General features: G+C 47.3%; 1 protein-coding gene across 1 annotated transcript; it reads right to left on the bottom strand.

The window, feature by feature from the left end:
* Positions 1-438: 438 nt before the first annotated feature.
* Positions 439-6,413, bottom strand: LOC118560502 (P2Y purinoceptor 12-like). The gene is made up of 4 exons (XM_036131466.1): positions 6,101-6,413; positions 2,173-2,297; positions 1,833-2,092; positions 439-511 (listed from the first exon to the last, which is right to left on the bottom strand). The coding sequence occupies exons 1-4, from the start codon at positions 6,273-6,275 to the stop codon at positions 439-441; spliced, it is 633 nt and encodes a 210-aa protein (XP_035987359.1). The 5' UTR covers positions 6,276-6,413.
* Positions 6,414-17,025: the final 10,612 nt, after the last annotated feature.

The raw sequence follows: 17,025 nt of genomic DNA, 5'->3' as shown, positions 1-17,025 counted from the left end.
GCTGGCAGGATTCAGACCCAGTGAGCTGCCTCCTGGCTTTCTGTACCGTAGGAATGAGAGTGATGGAAGACGTTGCCTCCACCGGTGCTTTAATAAGACTCTAGTTAGTGGAGAAACGATGGCAAGAAGTTGGCCGGTATTCAAAGAAGAACAATAGCCGCTTTTGCTTTGGCTGCAAATTGTTTTCCAAGAGGAACTAAAAAGTTCAGGCATGGCAGACTGGAAACATGCGAAAACCGTCCAGAACGCCTCAGCTGTGTGAAAACGTGGAAGGACCAGGCAGTGCGGTTAAGAAGTGGGGAAACCATTGAAAAGCAGGAGACGGCTCTTTTGGAGGCTGGGAGGGTTAGATAGAGCAGTGCTGACACGTCTCACCACTTTGAACAATCCCTGGCAAATATGGCTCTGAGTGGACACACGGAAACACTCTTCACTCCATCAAATGGTCATTTTCTCAAAGCGGCCGACCTTATGGCCAGGGCTGATCACCCTGACCGTGTCGAAAGAGGAACTGCAAGTCACAACAACCGCTGGACTGCACCCCAGGTATAAGCCACAGTTGGCAGCGGCCATTAGAGTGGAGTCACTGATGGAGAAGCCCAATATCAGGGATTTTTTTATGGCATTTTTGGAAGCAGAGGAGTCCACAGGACAGCACTTGTCCTCCATGATCCTGTCGAGACTTCAGGAGTTGGGAATTCCCAACTTCTCATGTTGGACAAACATGAGGGAGTTCAAGCCAGGCTTCTAGAAAAGAAAAGAGCGGTTTTTGTGCCATGTGGGGCTCATACACCGGATTTGGTTGGATGTGATGCTGCTAAGGGATCTGTTGATGCTGCAAGCTACTTTGGAGTCCTGCCAGAACTTTTCTCGTTGTCTTCAGCCTGCACCCAAAGATGGGCCGTACCAAAGAGCCACGCGAGCCTCAGCTTGAGGATGTGGGCAGAAACGAGGTGGAAGAGCAAGGTCAAAGCGTTGAGCCCATCAGGTACCAGGGGGCCTTAATGGAGGCTAGAGACGGCACTAAAGACCGCCGAGGCTCAGTGTGAGGAGGTCGTAGCACTTCAACATCTGCTCACTATCTGCTTTACAGCATGTCAGCAAACTCATGCCGTCTCCAAGCATGCATGTGGACCTGGTTCTGAGTCTTTAGCAGAGGACTGAGCAAGGTCTCCAGGCTACAGAGCAAGTGGCTTTGCTGCTGCCCAGATGGCAGCAGACGTGTGAAGAAATGAGAATGAAGGATGTTTGGAAACAAGTCCGAGGTCTACAAAGCGCCACTTCTCATAGGAACCACATGACAAGCCTTTCAGCAAAGCTGGAGACTAAATTCTTCAGTGTTGTCATCGATGCAGCCATGTCAGCAATCAAGGGCAGGTTTTCATTGATGGAAAATGTGGGAAACAAATTCAGTGTTTTGACAAATTTCCTTGCAGATGAGTAGCTGGAAGAGGAATGTAAGCTCGTCACACGACAGTGCAGCTTGTGCAGGAATTCAAGACCTGCCATCAAAAAAACTTGAGCTTATCACTTTTTTGCCTGATAAGGATCTTTGTGAGATCTGCTCCAACTTCTGGGCCGCTCTCAGGATAGCGCTCACTTTGCCAGCCACTGTGGCTCAAGCAGAGACACTGATCTCGCCCAGGGAGTAACTCCATGTAGAGCCGCCACTGCATGCATGTATGCTTATACCACATATGGTATGATGCTGCGTCCGGACCAAAGGCCTTCTGAGCATCAAGGTTTACATGCAGTCTTTAAATGAAGTCATTTTCAGTTGAACGTTTGTGGTTGATGAGGTGTGACTGGTCCAGGTACCAGCTCAGTCCTACCTGTTGGCAGCAATGTAGCCCATGAACAGGATGCTGGCGTACATGTTGAGATAAAAGGCCGAGGCGCCGAAGTTGCAGTAGACCTGTCGGATGACGCTGGAGTTGGTGGCGAAGTTCATGATGCGCAGCGGGAGGCAGAGGCTGATCAGGAAGTCGGAGGCTGCCAGGTTCTTCAGGTAGATGGTGACGCTGCTGGATGCCTGATGCTGAGCCACACAGAAGTAAACCCTCAACGTGAAGCCGTTCAAGACCAGACCCACCTGAGGAGGACAAAGGGACAGCAACTGAGTCCGGCTAAACGCGTCCACACCAACAAACGGTGGCGCTCACAAATGCTCACCAGAAACATGAGGCTGTAGATGATGATGAAGAACGTGTTGGCCGCTCTGTGATTTGGGTCACAGGAGGTGGAATTATCGCCGTTCATCGTTTCTGGTGCGCTGGAGGACATGGCAGGACCGATTTCTTCAAAATTAAGGATAGATCTGTTAGAATCTGAGAGGGTGAAGCTCAGAGAGAGCGGCGCTGCAAAGTTAGAGACTCGTTGCAGTCTGCTGTCCACTGTCACCACATGCTTGTTCAGGAGGAAGGATTACTGCAAAGTCAGAGAACAATTTACCAGAGGCCCAAACAAACTGAACTAGACACCAGGTTCTGCAATAAAAAGGATCGGACTGGAACGGAAGGAATAAGCTTTAACTCTTCCAGCATGACTGGACTGAACCACCCAAACGTTTCTGGATAAAAATAAGATTTATTTGCCTTCTAAAGCGCTTTGAGGGGAGATTTGTGGTGAATCTGGACTTCCCCAGCTTCCCTGGTCGATAAAGGTCAGAGTTTCAGTTAGAAAAATCGAGCTCATGTAACGCAGCATTATGTTATAAATTCAGACGGCTAAGCGTAATAAAACGCAGATAAGGTTATTTTCTGCATATTCGTGGGTTATGCCGGTAATTCACAGTACTTGTTATACACACCAACCTGATGAAGATCGGCCAAAAATAACCAAATGTTTGGCATTTATTGAACAGTATCAAAAGTTTTCGTGTTTAGGATCCGCAGCATAACAGTTATCCAATGTACATTAAATAGGATGACCACAAAGACTGGTTTGTGATCATTTATTGCATAATTTGTCACATTATTACAGTATTGTTTGTGAAAAAAGGCCAACCTCCATAAAATTTTGTAATAACTACCACAAAATGTAAGGTTATTACATAATGCAGCAGAAACTATTACACAATGACTTCACGGATTTTATTACATTTTGCAGCAATTAATGCGTTTTTAGTGACGTTTTAGTAAATCCGACTCTGGAGGTCATGAACCTCACCACACGTCAACATCAGATTTACTGCACTGATGAAGACCAGATCTTTGTCAACAAAAGACAAAAACAGACATTTTTCAACCTCTAAAAACCCTTTTTTGATCTTGTGCATCGATAACCTTTCGTCTCACGGTAACCAGGCCGTGCTACATGTTGCTGCACATCCAGAAATAGGTTATCGTATCGTAGATTTGACATGAAACCATCTAGATGAGCCTGTGGTCTTATCTGCAGATTTAACATCTGCTACCCTGGCAGGAACACGTGCTGCATCGTCTCCGCCTTTAGAACAGGCTGATCATGTCGAGGCTTTAGCACACAGAGCAGAACTACAATGAGTTCTGGTTTCAAACAGGAACTTTTTACACCACAGGTTCATCAGAACAGCGCAGACATTTTCCCATGGCTCCCATCTGCTCACAAATAAGCAGGATTTTAGGTGCTGATGATAAACCTAAATTAGTTTAATTCCCCAGAAAAAGCCGTCAAACCTTCGTGGGTCCGACGGAAGGTCGAAGCTTGTTGTGAGACCACAGCAGATTTATTTTTGGAAGCTGTGAAGATCGGCTTGAATGTGACGGCACAGCGTGTACCGACACGCAGAGGCCGTCCCAGTCATGGCGGAAGCTGACTAGAATACAGAGTCTATGACTCCAGATGTTCCTGAATGGACCCGGACTGGAAATACCAGTGATCCGGAGTACCAGGAAAAACAAAAGGTGGTGTTGGAGCGGGAAAACATGTAAACGCTGCAGGGACCTGGATCCGTGACTTCAGCCTGGGAGCTGCTGCGGCTCTTTGGCCTTTGGTTCACTGAGGATCTTATCCTGAGACTCCAGGGAGGTCCACAAGCATCCACCACAGTACAGGCCCATGTGGGTCAGAACCTTAGACGGGTCCAGCTATGTTCTTCCCTCTGCAGCAGCACCTTCCTCCATGTCAAGCAAAGCCTGACAGGTTCCAGCTGCATGTGTAACAAAAACTGGGACCATTACCACCAGAATGTGGGTTCAACATTTAAATCTGTCAAAACAAACAAGTCTGATAAACCGCATGAGATGGAAAGCTAAAGACCTGCTGAAAAGCAGAGCTTTTCATCCACAGTAGAACAAACCCTGGAGCAACATGGGCTGAAATGCCGCTCAGACAAGAAGAAGCCATTAACAGATTAGCCAGCTAACAGGCAGAGTCACAATGTGTGGTCTGATGAAACTAAAACTAAAGTGTTTCACTAAAGACCATTATTACATTTGGTCGAAAGATTGCATGGATAACAACACCATGGCAGCGGTTAACGGGGGTGGCAGCGCCATGACTGGTGCACTTCATGAGAAAAAACATTATGTGGAAATATTAAAGCAAGTCTCAAGAAATCTGCCTGGAAAAGCGTACAACCAAATCAGGTACAAGAGGGATTAGATTAAAATAGAATAGAAATACAGTTATTGTTCCACAATGGGGAAATTTTGTTACGCACTAGATTAAATGAAAAAAGCTAATTTAAAGCTGAGCTGTAAAGCAGAAGAGAGAACTTATCAGAAAGGGAAAGAAATATTGAGCAATTATTAATATAAAATCACTGGATATTCAGCGTCTTCACAGAACGATGTAACGATGTAATGATGTAACGATGTAACACTCCCAGAGATACTAAAGTATCATCAGCATCAGAGAGACGACATAAACGACTCCTGATCGGATCAGAACCCGTGCAGCAATCAGCATGTTGTTTAGACTTTTTAAATCTGTTGTGAGTAGCAGAGATTATAAAGTCTAGCAGAAGCTGGGAGGACAACAAGCTCCACCAGAACCAGAGCTCCACCAGAACCAGAGCTCCACCAGAACCAGAGGTCCAAATCCAGCAAACTACTGTGAGAGGCCTTTGGAAAGAAACTTAAAATCTTCGACTCCAGTTGAGCAGATTAAACAGAAAAACAAACAAAAACTGAAGAAATGGAAAATAAATTCTTTCACAATTAGAAATTAGACGTTTTCTTTTGACCCAAAGAGGCGCAGGTTATTCTGATTTAATGTCCGACAGTGAGAATAAATTACGTTATGCGTCTTTTTATATGAAGTTTTGTACAAATCTGGTTTAAACTGGATCACTTTAAAGACTAGAAAGAAGAGTTGTATATACATACATATGATCTTTTGGAATAATTCAGATTTTTTTCTCATGAGGCCCAAAATTACAGCTGAGTCGACTGGACCGTCAAAAGCGAGTTTAGAAACTATGAAGCAGTTCTGATGGAGATGATTTAACTCATTTAACTGAGTCCAGGGTTTTAATGACGTATCGTTGCTGTTTGTAACATTTTATTGTCTCGTTTGATCAAGCAGGTCTCTCAATGAGAATTTCTGTATAAATAAAGGTTACATCTAAAAAATGATATAAAAATCAGACATTAAAACCACATCTTTGAAACAAACAGAGAACTCAGACACATTAGCAAATGAAAAGCTGGGGCCACTTCTCTAAAGCCGGCTTTGAAGGTCTGACACGTTACACCAATCTAAATATCAACCTTTGATATTTAAGAGCTCAAAACCCCCTAATATCCTGCTCTGTTTGATGAATAACCATCATTCTATATATTAGAACACAGTGAAGGTCAACATGTTGATGGAGCTCAGCGGTACCCACAGTCTGAGGAGTTATTTAAAGCCTGAAATCATGAAACGCTCCTTCCTTCACACCTTAAAAGTTTGAAACAGGTTCAGAAACCGCTGAACCACATCACAGGAGACGTGAATGAGGGGAAAAGGTGCTTCCTAGTCTGCTTCCAGGTTTGAAACCACAGCAGCTTTTTCAAAGTAAAAGCAGAAAAATGCCACCAGAATCCTCAAAGTCAGTAACGGTTTCTTTTATCCAAAGTAAGCCTCAGCCTGAATAAAGCCTTCACCGGCACACAGGTAAAGCTGCAGGACTCACCTGTGTGTCTGCCTGCCTGAACCTGCAGATCCAAACTGACTTCCTCCTGCGCTGCGTTCACATCTCTGTCCTCCTCTCGCCTGCCATCGCTGCGCTCAGGGGGCGGTAGAGGAAGAGAAACAGAAGAAACTGATGAAACCTGCGGTGGACCTCTCTGCGGTGACGCTCGGCTCATTTGCAAAGCAAAAACTTGTTTCTGGTTTCCTGCTAACTGTTTGACAGAGAAGACCCGGCCTGCAGGGGCCGAGTGAGAAGCCTCACAATGAAGCGACTGTTTGCTGCACGTCAGCAGAACAATCAGCTGTTGATCAGACGGAAAGTGGCGCTGAGCAGCGGACCAACACGCAGCCACCTGCTCTGCTTTCTCCTCAACTTTAAGGCCAACCCTCCTCCTGGTGGGCTGGAGAAGCTGAGCGCCGCCACGGCTTCTGGCTGATGCCCGTCTGAACTGAACTGATGGTTCTCTGTGGTTCTGGGCGGTTCTTTCTGAGGTTCTGATCGTCCTGCACCTGCTGCGGTGGTTTAGTGGCGTTTCCTCGGTTCCACAGAGCTCTAACTATTCCTGTCGAGCCAAAACTTCTTCTTTAGGTCAGTGACGTGCAGTCAGGGGAGAAAAGTGAGGCCAGGCCTCACTAGTCATCAAGGAAAGAAAGAAAATAATAATGATAATATAATATCAATTGTGATTCACACAGTCATTTGTAATAAAGAGTTAATTTTTCATCTAATTTGATCAATTCTGATCATATTTTCTTTAAAATCGCAGAAGTTTCGCTATTTTTCATGTAAATAGGAAATTCATGGATATAAACACTTTCACCCAAACAGTCACACATAACTGATACTCATAAAACTGATGAACTTACGCACACGCGACGGGTCTCAAATGTTTACCTTCTGCATATATGTGTCTGGTGTTATTTGTGCTTTTCGTGCTATGAGGGGTTTTTTTTGTCAGTTGTTTGACTCTTTATTTGTGAGAGCATAAATTGTTAAGCATCTGCCTTTTTTTTCCTCCCTCCCTTTCCCCCATGTTGTTGTTATCTTCCTTCTACAGATAAGGGCAGCGCCTTGTGGACAGTATTGTCCTTGGCTGCACGGCCTCAGTGAACCGTCATGTTTATGTAATGGTGATGGTACTGAAACAGCAATTTCCCTTTGGGATTATTAAAGTATGTCTGATTCTGATTCTGATTCTGATTCTGAAATCCTTGGAGGCGCTTGATAGCGAAGCCGGTGAGGCCGCAGCGAGCTTGGCCTCCCCTGGGATTGTGCAATCCCATGTTAACTGCGCTGGCTTCCATTCTGTAAATGCATCTTCCTGTCTCTAGATCATAAATTAAATTGTTCAAACAGTTATAAACTGATTTTCCACTATTTAATATATGTGGATAACTTATTGTATTTTGGTCATCAAACTGTGTGCAGGTAACATGTTTTCGTGCTGCTGGGCGATCATAACCAGCAGAGAACTGGTTGTAGGTGATGCCTGCAGTTCCTTGGCCTCTAGGCAGGGGGCGCTAAAGGAGCACCGCTCCTGATCCTAAAACTGTAGAGTAACAGCAAGTTATGGATGTTTTATTAGCGAGTTATGCTAAACAAGTAAAGCACTAAAAAGACTCTAAACATGCAGCTGGAACAGGACTGATGAAGGAAGGCTTTCCTCCCTGGCAGTGAGCTCCACTGAGACTGAGAGACTTTTAAAACTGAAGAAGATAAAGAGAACTTTTACCGGAAAATTACCGATATTTTTGTTCAGAAAGAGCGCCGCATGGACTTAAATTATAGGTAGAGGTAAGACAGCGATAATTATTCATGTTTTGTTTCTGTAATGAAATGTGCGTAATGTGGGTTATAGTTTTAGAATGTGTTACAAATGCAGAAATCCATCATAACTCATAAACTGTTACCAATCAAATGACAAATAATTTAGTTTTATTTTTTTCATCAAATAATCAATATTTTTCCTTGTCTCTTGGTGAATTTATTTGGCTTAATCAGTCTCCTTCAGCACTTTGCAATCAGTCTACTCTGTAGAGTTTATATATTTGTAAATCTGACTCTGATGACGTCAGAGCCTCACCAGCTATGAACCCTACCGCACGTCACTGATTTACGTCTATAATGTTCTATAATCTTTCTTTATTTAGCTCTGGAAAATAAAGTTATTTAACTGCAACTAAACTTCAGAAACTACCTTTATTTGCCCTCAGTTAGCTCCTGGGATTTCCTGGGGGGTTTTGCTCAGGTTTGTGAGGCCCAAGTTCTGCTTTTATTTTTTTACAAACAGTTTCTCTTTTTCCTGTAAATCGTGGCTCTATGGCCCGGTCCTGCTGCAGCAGATCCTCCGCAGACCATCACACCTCCACCTCCATGCTTCACAGCTGGTGCACAGGATCTATCAGGCTGTTTCCTGCAGTCTCAACCTTCAAATGAAAGCCTTCCTGAGCTGAAATAGGCAAGCGCTGCATGCAAAGGTTCAGTCAAGCAAATCTGTTCTGTTTGAAGCAGCGTCCTCTGAATATTTCCTTGTTTTTAAACTGATTCATTTCCTCCTTATCTCAGATCTGCGTCAAGGTTGTCGGTTAGAAACCTGCCGGAGCAGATTTCCCAGGCAGCAGTCCGGATCTGTTGATGTATGCAGGGATTCCCCCTGCAGAGCGGGAAGGAATAAAGCGGAACCGCAGAGTCAACGGGAGCTTTATTAGCAGCTAAACCAGGTTTTAATTAGTGATCAGGTTTTGGTCCGGATCAATTAAACCTGAGGGGCAGCGGTCCAGCCGGCTGAATAAGCCACAGGGTTCTGGTTAGGGATAAAACTGGACCTCTCTGATTCTCTGAGGTTCAGAGTTTTCATAATTCAAACTTAATTCAAAGCTAAATTCAACAGGACTTTTATTTCAGAGTCCTGGTAAAACTTTAAGAGTCTCGTGCATAAACAGAGATTCATTAAAACATTAAAACCCAGACCTGAGAACATGGAACCTATTTAATAGAGAAAAAACACCTTTATTCACATCACTTCCTGCTTATAATGCTGAACGTGTCCAAACGTGTCCTTATGTGGGCCAAAGGTGTCACGTCAAAATTAATTGATGGCTGCAAAGAATGTTATTTTAACTAAGATTACAGAAATATCTTTACCACCTTAACAACACTTTAATCATATTCATATTTTAACACATTTTTAGGCATTGAATGTGTAAATAATTGTAGGGTTTGCAGGTCTGTCTCACTAAAAGAAAAAGGCATCCAGTTTGCTGACAGTTTGGACTTGATTGTAAAAAAAGAACGTTTTAGTCTTGTCTTGTTTATGAGAACTGGATTTGGTTCTCATAACGCTTCCTGTAAATTAAATAGATTTGCATGTACCAAATATCTGCGTGTGAGTAAAAGTCACGGGGTATATGAGGCCGTATTTATTATGAAATCAACGAGAATGTTGAACATGTGGTAGTTTAAACAACATTCTAGTTAACAGTCAGGATTCCAAAATGGCGACAGCCAGGAAAGCTGTTTTTGTTCACAGTATTTCTAATAAACGTCCTTTAAAGCTGTACTTTACGCATATAAACACCACTTTTAAGTATTCGGTTCAGAGCTGCAGCCGCTACATGGAGCACTGACTTTAGACGCATCTTACAGCTGTGTCCTATAAAATAATCATGTTTTCATCACAGCTGACTGCCGGTGACGCGAGGAGCGGCCATATTGGATCCGACAGTCGGCCTTAGAAAGTTTCTCAGACATTACGAGGGAAAGTCCGACTTTAGTGGCCGTTACAGTCGATTCTTCTGATAGGAAACCAGTTCTGACTGCAAAGGTAACGCAACATTAGGCTGCATCCGAAATGTTCCTATAACAGCTCCTACTTCCTATCTCCTACCTCCTATCTCCTGCTCCCTGACCTTTCCTGGGTCATCAGAACTCCATCAGGGAGGAAAGGAGCTTCAGCTGCTGAGCTGATTCCAGACTTTAACTCTGACGTCATTAGTGACGGAAACATGGAGGATGGAGTCAGAATCATGGAGGATGGAGTCAGAATCATGGAGGATGGAGTCAGAGACATGGAGGATGGAGTCAGAGACATGGAGGATGGAGTCAGAAACATGGAGGATGGAGTCAGAAACATGGAGGATGGAGTCAGAGACATGGAGGATGGAGTCAGAATCATGGAGGATGGAGTCAGAAACATGGAGGATGGAGTCAGAAACATGGAGGATGGAGTCAGAGACATGGAGGATGGAGTCAGAGACATGGAGGATGGAGTCAGAGACATGGAGGATGGAGTCAGAGACATGGAGGATGGAGTCAGAGACATGGAGGATGGAGTCAGAAACATGGAGGATGGAGTCAGAAACATGGAGGATGGAGTCAGAGACATGGAGGATGGAGTCAGAAACATGGATGATGGAGTCAGAAACATGGAGGATGGAGTCAGAAACATGGAGGATGGAGTCAGAGACATGGAGGATGGAGTCAGAGACATGGAGGATGGAGTCAGAAACATGGAGGATGGAGTCAGAATCATGGAGGATGGAGTCAGAGACATGGAGGATGGAGTCAGAGACACGGAGGATGGAGTCAGAAACATGGAGGATGGAGTCAGAAACATGGAGGATGGAGTCAGAGACACGGAGGATGAAGTCAGAGACACGGAGGACGGAGTCAGAGACATGGAGGATGGAGTCAGAGACACGGAGGATGGAGTCAGAGACACGGAGGATGGAGTCAGAGACACGGAGGATGAAGTCAGAGACACGGAGGACGGAGTCAGAGACATGGAGGATGGAGTCAGAGACACGGAGGATGGAGTCAGAGACATGGAGGATGGAGTCAGAGACATGGAGGATGGAGTCAGAAACATGGAGGATGGAGTCAGAAACATGGAGGATGGAGTCAGAAACATGGAGGATGGAGTCAGAAACACGGAGGATGGAGTCAGAAACATGGAGTCAAAGACATGGAGGATGGAGTCAGAGACATGGAGGATGGAGTCAGAGACACGGAGGATGGAGTCAGAGACATGGAGTCAGAGACGTGGAGGATGGAGTCAGAGACGTGGAGGATGGAGTCAGAGACGTGGAGGATGGAGTCAGAGACATGGAGGATGGAGTCAGAGACATAGAGGATGGAGTCAGAGACATAGAGGATGGAGTCAGAGACATGGAGGATGGAGTCAGAGACATGGAGGATGGAGTCAGAGACATGGAGGATGGAGTCAGAAACATGGAGTCAAAGACATGGAGGATGGAGTCAGAGACATGGAGGATGGAGTCAGAGACATGGAGGATGGAGTCAGAGACATGGAGGATGGAGTCAGAGACATGGAGGATGGAGTCAGAAACATGGAGTCAAAGACATGGAGGATGGAGTCAGAGACATGGAGGATGGAGTCAGAGACATGGAGGATGGAGTCAGAAAAATGGAGTCAAAGACATGGAGGATGGAGTCAGAGACATGGAGGATGGAGTCAGAGACACGGAGGATGGAGTCAGAGACATGGAGTCAGAGACATGGAGGATGGAGTCAGAGACACGGAGGATGGAGTCAGAGACACGGAGGATGGAGTCAGAAACATGGAGTCAAAGACATGGAGGATGGAGTCAGAGACACGGAGGATGGAGTCAGAGACACGGAGGATGGAGTCAGAGACATAGAGGATGGAGTCAGAGACATGGAGGATGGAGTCAGAGACATAGAGGATGGAGTCAGAGACATAGAGGATGGAGTCAGAGACATGGAGGATGGAGTCAGAGACATGGAGGATGGAGTCAGAAACATGGAGTCAAAGACATGGAGGATGGAGTCAGAGACATGGAGGATGGAGTCAGAGACACGGAGGATGGAGTCAGAGACATGGAGTCAGAGACGTGGAGGATGGAGTCAGAGACGTGGAGGATGGAGTCAGAGACGTGGAGGATGGAGTCAGAGACATGGAGGATGGAGTCAGAGACATAGAGGATGGAGTCAGAGACATAGAGGATGGAGTCAGAGACATGGAGGATGGAGTCAGAGACATGGAGGATGGAGTCAGAGACATGGAGGATGGAGTCAGAGACATGGAGGATGGAGTCAGAAACATGGAGTCAAAGACATGGAGGATGGAGTCAGAGACATGGAGGATGGAGTCAGAGACATGGAGGATGGAGTCAGAAACATGGAGTCAAAGACATGGAGGATGGAGTCAGAGACATGGAGGATGGAGTCAGAGACACGGAGGATGGAGTCAGAGACATGGAGTCAGAGACATGGAGGATGGAGTCAGAGACATGGAGGATGGAGTCAGAAACATGGAGGATGGAGTCAGAGACGTGGAGGATGGAGTCAGAGACATGGAGGATGGAGTCAGAAACATGGAGGATGGAGTCAGAGACATGGAGGATGGAGTCAGAGACATGGAGGATGGAGTCAGAGACGTGGAGGATGGAGTCAGAGACATGGAGGATGGAGTCAGAAACATGGAGGATGGAGTCAGAAACATGGAGGATGGAGTCAGAAACATGGAGGATGGAGTCAGAAACATGGAGTCAGAGACATGGAGGATGGAGTCAGAGACATGGAGTCAGAGACATGGAGTCAGAGACATGGAGGATGGAGTCAGAGACATGGAGTCAGAGACATGGAGGATGGAGTCAGAGACGTGGAGTCAGAGACATGGAGTCAGAGACATGGAGGATGGAGTCAGAGACATGGAGTCAGAGACATGGAGGATGGAGTCAGAGACGTGGAGGATGGAGTCAGAGACGTGGAGGATGGAGTCAGAGACATGGAGGATGGAGTCAGAAACACGGAGGATGGAGTCAGAGACACGGAGGATGGAGTCAGAGACATGGAGGATGGAGTCAGAAACATGGAGTCAAAGACATGGAGGATGGAGTCAGAGACATGGAGGATGGAGTCAGAGACATGGAGGATGGAGTCAGAGACACGGAGGATGGAGTCAGAAACACGGAGGATGGAGTCAGAAACACGGAGGATGGAGTCAGAAACACGGAGGATGGAGTCAGAGACACGGAGGATGGAGTCAGAGACATGGAGGATGGAGTCAGAGACATGGAGGATGGAGTCAGAAACATGGAGTCAGAGACACGGAGGATGGAGTCAGAGACATGGAGGATGGAGTCAGAAACATGGAGTCAGAGACATGGAGGATGGAGTCAGAAACATGGAGTCAGAGACATGGAGGATGGAGTCAGAGACATGGAGTCAGAGACATGGAGTCAGAGACATGGAGGATGGAGTCAGAGACATGGAGTCAGAGACATGGAGGATGGAGTCAGAGACGTGGAGGATGGAGTCAGAGACGTGGAGGATGGAGTCAGAGACATGGAGGATGGAGTCAGAGACATGGAGGATGGAGTCAGAAACATGGAGGATGGAGTCAGAAACATGGAGTCAGAGACATGGATGATGGAGTCAGAGACATGGAGTCAGAGACATGGAGTCAGAGACATGGAGGATGGAGTCAGAGACATGGAGTCAGAGACATGGAGGATGGAGTCAGAGACGTGGAGGATGGAGTCAGAGACGTGGAGGATGGAGTCAGAGACGTGGAGGATGGAGTCAGAGACATGGAGGATGGAGTCAGAGACATGGAGTCAGAAACATGGAGGATGGAGTCAGAGACATGGAGGATGGAGTCAGAGACGTCGAGGATGGAGTCAGAGACGTGGAGTCAGAGACATGGAGTCAGAGACATGGAGGATGGAGTCAGAGACATGGAGTCAGAGACATGGAGGATGGAGTCAGAGACACGGAGGATGGAGTCAGAGACATGGAGTCAGAGACATGGAGGATGGAGTCAGAGACATGGAGTCAGAGACATGGAGGATGGAGTCAGAGACATGGAGTCAGAGACATGGAGGATGGAGTCAGAGACGTGGAGGATGGAGTCAGAGACGTGGAGGATGGAGTCAGAGACATGGAGGATGGAGTCAGAGACATGGAGGATGGAGTCAGAGACATGGAGGATGGAGTCAGAGACATGGAGTCAGAAACATGGAGGATGGAGTCAGAGACATGGAGTCAGAGACATGGAGGATGGAGTCAGAGACGTGGAGGATGGAGTCAGAGACGTGGAGGATGGAGTCAGAGACATGGAGGATGGAGTCAGAGACATGGAGGATGGAGTCAGAGACATGGAGTCAGAGACATGGAGGATGGAGTCAGAGACATGGAGTCAGAGACATGGAGGATGGAGTCAGAGACATGGAGTCAGAGACATGGAGGATGGAGTCAGAGACGTGGAGGATGGAGTCAGAGACGTGGAGGATGGAGTCAGAGACATGGAGGATGGAGTCAGAGACATGGAGGATGGAGTCAGAGACATGGAGGATGGAGTCAGAGACGTGGAGGATGGAGTCAGAGACATGGAGTCAGAAACATGGAGGATGGAGTCAGAGACATGGAGTCAGAGACATGGAGGATGGAGTCAGAGACGTGGAGGATGGAGTCAGAGACGTGGAGGATGGAGTCAGAGACATGGAGGATGGAGTCAGAGACATGGAGTCAGAAACATGGAGGATGGAGTCAGAGACATGGAGGATGGAGTCAGAGACGTCGAGGATGGAGTCAGAGACGTGGAGTCAGAGACATGGAGTCAGAGACATGGAGGATGGAGTCAGAGACATGGAGTCAGAGACATGGAGGATGGAGTCAGAGACACGGAGGATGGAGTCAGAGACATGGAGTCAGAGACATGGAGGATGGAGTCAGAGACACGGAGGATGGAGTCAGAGACGTGGAGGATGGAGTCAGAAACATGGAGGATGGAGTCAGTAAACATGGAGGATGGAGTCAGAGACATGGAGGATGGAGTCAGAGACATGGAGTCAGAGACATGGAGGATGGAGTCAGAGACGTGGAGGATGGAGTCAGAGACGTGGAGGATGGAGTCAGAGACATGGAGGATGGAGTCAGAAACACGGAGGATGGAGTCAGAGACACGGAGGATGGAGTCAGAGACATGGAGGATGGAGTCAGAAACATGGAGTCAAAGACATGGAGGATGGAGTCAGAGACATGGAGGATGGAGTCAGAGACATGGAGGATGGAGTCAGAGACACGGAGGATGGAGTCAGAAACACGGAGGATGGAGTCAGAAACACGGAGGATGGAGTCAGAGACACGGAGGATGGAGTCAGAGACATGGAGGATGGAGTCAGAGACATGGAGGATGGAGTCAGAAACATGGAGTCAGAGACACGGAGGATGGAGTCAGAGACATGGAGGATGGAGTCAGAAACATGGAGTCAGAGACATGGAGGATGGAGTCAGAAACATGGAGTCAGAGACATGGAGGATGGAGTCAGAGACATGGAGTCAGAGACATGGAGTCAGAGACATGGAGGATGGAGTCAGAGACATGGAGTCAGAGACATGGAGGATGGAGTCAGAGACGTGGAGGATGGAGTCAGAGACGTGGAGGATGGAGTCAGAGACATGGAGGATGGAGTCAGAGACATGGAGTCAGAAACATGGAGGATGGAGTCAGAGACATGGAGGATGGAGTCAGAGACGTCGAGGATGGAGTCAGAGACGTGGAGTCAGAGACATGGAGTCAGAGACATGGAGGATGGAGTCAGAGACATGGAGTCAGAGACATGGAGGATGGAGTCAGAGACACGGAGGATGGAGTCAGAGACATGGAGTCAGAGACATGGAGGATGGAGTCAGAGACATGGAGTCAGAGACATGGAGGATGGAGTCAGAGACATGGAGTCAGAGACATGGAGGATGGAGTCAGAGACGTGGAGGATGGAGTCAGAGACGTGGAGGATGGAGTCAGAGACATGGAGGATGGAGTCAGAGACATGGAGGATGGAGTCAGAGACATGGAGGATGGAGTCAGAGACATGGAGTCAGAAACATGGAGGATGGAGTCAGAGACATGGAGTCAGAGACATGGAGGATGGAGTCAGAGACGTGGAGGATGGAGTCAGAGACGTGGAGGATGGAGTCAGAGACATGGAGGATGGAGTCAGAGACATGGAGTCAGAGACATGGAGGATGGAGTCAGAGACGTGGAGGATGGAGTCAGAGACGTGGAGGATGGAGTCAGAGACATGGAGGATGGAGTCAGAGACATGGAGGATGGAGTCAGAGACATGGAGGATGGAGTCAGAGACGTGGAGGATGGAGTCAGAGACATGGAGTCAGAAACATGGAGGATGGAGTCAGAGACATGGAGTCAGAGACATGGAGGATGGAGTCAGAGACGTGGAGGATGGAGTCAGAGACATGGAGGATGGAGTCAGAGACATGGAGTCAGAAACATGGAGGATGGAGTCAGAGACATGGAGGATGGAGTCAGAGACGTCGAGGATGGAGTCAGAGACGTGGAGTCAGAGACATGGAGTCAGAGACATGGAGGATGGAGTCAGAGACATGGAGTCAGAGACATGGAGGATGGAGTCAGAGACACGGAGGATGGAGTCAGAGACATGGAGTCAGAGACATGGAGGATGGAGTCAGAGACACGGAGGATGGAGTCAGAGACGTGGAGGATGGAGTCAGAAACATGGAGGATGGAGTCAGTAAACATGGAGGATGGAGTCAGAGACATGGAGGATGGAGTCAGAGACACGGAGGATGGAGTCAGAGACACGGAGGATAGAGTCAGAGACACGGAGGATGGAGTCAGAGACGTGGAGTCAGAGACATGGAGGATGGAGTCAGAGACATGGAGGATGGAGTCAGAGACGTGGAGGATGGAGTCAGAGACATGGAGTCAGAGACATGGAGGATGGAGTCAGAGACACGGAGGATGGAGTCAGAGACACGGAGGATAGAGTCAGAGACACGGAGGATGGAGTCAGAGACGTGGAGTCAGAGACATGGAGGATGGAGTCAGAGACATGGAGGATGGAGTCAGAGACATGGAGGATGGAGTCAGAGACGTGGAGGATGGAGTCAGAGACATG

Source organism: Fundulus heteroclitus, unplaced genomic scaffold, assembly GCF_011125445.2.
Source record: "Fundulus heteroclitus isolate FHET01 unplaced genomic scaffold, MU-UCD_Fhet_4.1 scaffold_44, whole genome shotgun sequence".
NCBI classification, from domain to species: domain Eukaryota; kingdom Metazoa; phylum Chordata; class Actinopteri; order Cyprinodontiformes; family Fundulidae; genus Fundulus; species Fundulus heteroclitus.
The sequence above is the reverse complement of the archived record's forward strand: the minus strand, read 5'-3'. Positions and strand labels throughout refer to the sequence as shown.